General features: G+C 35.8%; 1 protein-coding gene across 1 annotated transcript in view; it reads right to left on the minus strand.

Annotated features, from left to right (window-relative positions):
- Positions 1-3,482, minus strand: part of LOC106868573 (myosin-2 heavy chain) — a 34,208-nt gene extending 30,726 nt beyond the window's left edge. Inside the window, exon 1 of the mRNA XM_052965946.1 lies at positions 3,185-3,482. Within this exon, the coding sequence (XP_052821906.1) occupies positions 3,185-3,421 (237 nt within the window). The 5' untranslated portion in view covers positions 3,422-3,482. The remainder of the gene's footprint in view (positions 1-3,184) is intronic.
- Between the last annotated feature and the right edge of the window lie 44 nt (positions 3,483-3,526).

The following is a 3,526-nucleotide window of genomic DNA, read 5'->3' on the forward strand; positions in this document are numbered from 1 at the left end:
GTATAACAAATGTTGGTTGAAGAAATCTGTATTGTGTTATAATCAAAAACAACAAAAATTAAGCACAAAGAATACGTCAGATATGACATAGAAAGATACAGAGTTAAATACCTCTTCATTAGCTTTTTACTGAAGTTTTATGGTTTCAATGCATTAGCAACAGGACCACTATTTTCAACAGTTAATGAAAGAATATGTATCCTTGTTTGTATTTTTTCCATGTCCTATTCATTTGCTTAGTGTTTCTCTAGTGAAGATGCATGGCTTAGTGGTTAGGGTAAGTGACTCATGATCATCAGGTCATGAGTTTGATTCCTAGTGGCACATTGTGTCCTTAAGAAAGACACTTTATTTCACATTGCTCCAGTCCACTCAGCTGGCAAAAATGAGTTGTACCAGTAATTCAAAGGCCCAGCCTTGTCACATTCTGTGTCATACTGAATTTCCCTGAGAACTACATTAGGGTACACATGTCTGTGGAGTGCTCAGCCACATGCATGTTAATTTAGTGAGCAGGCTGTTCCGTTGATTGGATCAACTAGAACCTTTATCATCATAACAGATGGAGTCCCAGTCAATGTTTCTCTATTTAAACTGCAATGCAATGTAGATTTCTTGAACTAATATTGCTGCTTATATTTTTGTAACCATCTTCTTATCTGCTGTTTTCTTATTTCTTTTCTCTCACTATCTCTCTCTCCATTCTTCCATCCCCTTTCTTGTTTTCTCCTTTCTCTTATTCTTTTCCTCTCTTTTTCCTTCCCCTGTCTGATATTTTCCATTTGGAAAGCCTTTCTCTTTTCCCATGATCCTCGTGTATTCTGCTCCTTTTTGAACAAATATGGCAATAATTTAGAGAGAGTGGAGGTAGAGAATGAGAAAAGCAAGGAAGAGAGAGAGAGAGAGAGAACAAGTTACGAGAGACAGGATAAAGTTTATTACAAATAACAAGTTGTAATAAATACATAATAAATATGATACTTGTTAATTATGACTGGTATTGTTGTTGGTATTATGATCATCATATTTATTTAAGTTGTGTCCTCTCTCCTGCTCCTCCTTCCATGCAGAGACATACTGCTATATTTGGTACAAGAATATAATCATTGGTGATTTGGAAGATGTCATGGTTTCCTATTATCTCTCTAACATGAGAATGGAATAAGGGAATTACTGTTGTTGTTGTTCATCTCATCTCTCCTCCCTACCTGCCCAACCATCCTCAATTTTCTGCCCCCTTCTGGCCTGATACCTCATTTCCTTTTTATCTTCTCTGCTGGGGTACCCATGTATCTCCTCTACAGCAAAACAGCTGTTCCTGTCCCTCTTTCCTGTTTTGGCCTCTACAACTAGAACAATGCCACTCTCTCAATATTGTATCCCGACTTTGTGAAGGAGTCTTCTCTTGCATGTCCAGTACACTCTGTAATCTGATTGGCATTAGGAAGAGCATCCAGTTGCAGAAACCTTGCAGAAGCAGATAATGGAGGCTAACACAGCCCTCAGGTTAGGTGGATCATGTCTAATTGTACCCATGCCAGCTTGAAAGCAACGATGATGACGATTAGTTGTATTTATATGTTATTGCTAACAAAAACTTGTCTCTCCTCTCTTCCACTCTCTGAGGTATGAAAGCAGAACAGTTTGGCAAATATGTTTACTCAGTAGCAGAGTGGGGTACCTCTCTACTATCATGACAAGCATAACCAGCTGTGATTACTCGAATTACATTTACCTGCTTCCTTTTTCCCCCACCTTGACTTCAAACAAAACTTTCATACACTTCAAACAAAACCTCCAATTTACCTTAAGCTCCCCCTCCCACCTACTATCACATTCTGAGAAGTCCTGGAAATATTACGCAGGGAAGTGACTACTAAGCCTAAAATACTAACTGCACAGGGGAGAGGAGGACTCCATACCAACTAGGAGAGTAGTAAACCCGATAAAAATTTTGTACGGGGAAGATATGAACTTTGCAAACCACAACGAAGGTAACCTATCAAACAGTGCAGTAACTATGAATTAAAATTGTTGCCCTAGGTGGCACACTAGCTATTCTCAGTGCTACCTGTTATTACACACACACACACACACACACACGCACGTAAACACGCGCGCGCGCGTATACAAGTGTTACTTTAATAATTTGGAATCTGCAAAAGATAATATTCTCACAAACATAAATGTTTCGTTCGGCATGTGTCTGACCTCAAGATACAGTGTAATTATATTAGTGACAATGTCACAGAAGTGCGTCGAAAAATTAAGACACTTCAAAAACTAGAAGTCAACGAAGTTAATATAACAGTTCTTGTGTCGTCTTAAATGGTTAAAAGGACTCATCCATGATGTAATCACTTGAAATTAAAGCAGATCATTCATTTTTCTTTGCTCTATATAAACTAGTGTTTCATATAAACTATAGTCCAGAGTATAAAATAAAAAGTCTTTTCTGGTGTAGTCCCAGTGCGAAGAAATAGAATACTAAATCTTGAGAGAAGTATCGAAGTAATTTGAAGTATATAAATTATATATTACATCAATAAGTGTATTACCTATATCGAATATGAAACTGGGAGAACCATAATTCAACCGAGGAGTCAAAATATATATGTTGAGAGTTTATGTTAATTTAGTAGCAAAAGGTCCCTGTTAATAAATAAGTTTATTTAGATAGAAATTTTTGAAATAATCTTGCTTTATATTTTTTTTTTTTTTTTTTTTTTTTTTTACTTCGAATTATATTCTTAAAATCCTCTTCATATTATTGTTTGAGCTAGGAATCCTGAAAAACAACATTTACTCCAATAGAATACGATCTCGATAATATAAACCCTCCCTATACACCACATATATATGTATAATATACACACACTTTTGTACCTAAAAACTAGAGATATATTTTATTCTCTCATCTTCTTTTCATCATACTCGAGTATAATGTTAAACCTACAATATTTCCCTTTCTGGTTTTGCATCACATTTCACGCATTAAATCCGATAAACTATTGTTAGATGAAGTAAACACTGGCGTTGCCATGGATACCAAGTACATAGTCAGAAAACGGAGTGAAATTCATTACTCGTAAAAAAATAATAATTTTGACATTTCTGTGAATTACAGAAACTTCTGATTTTTACAGTAAATAAAATCTTAATTGAAATAAATAATAATACCAACCATGGGGTATTTGCGATTTGTTTTAGAATGCTTGGTATGAAACATTTTCGCTAAATATAAATTAAAAGCTTTGCAGGACGAGAGTTGGCTGAGAATTAAATTTAGTTTTGTTTGTCTGGGGAGAGTCAAGGGAAATAACCCCCGAGCCACGTTTGTTTTGAAAACAACAGGTGAGACAGAAACCTTGATGCAGTCTATCAAAATGCTAGAAATAACAGGCAAACCTATCTCAGACATAAGAGATTGGATAGTTTAGTCTTAGATACACTATATCTGAAACAAATCCAAGGTAGTTACTGCTTGGAACGCCTGTTCGATCAGGATTCATTTGAGATCGAAGGC

Source organism: Octopus bimaculoides, chromosome 1 (genome assembly GCF_001194135.2).
Source record: "Octopus bimaculoides isolate UCB-OBI-ISO-001 chromosome 1, ASM119413v2, whole genome shotgun sequence".
NCBI lineage: Eukaryota > Metazoa > Mollusca > Cephalopoda > Octopoda > Octopodidae > Octopus > Octopus bimaculoides.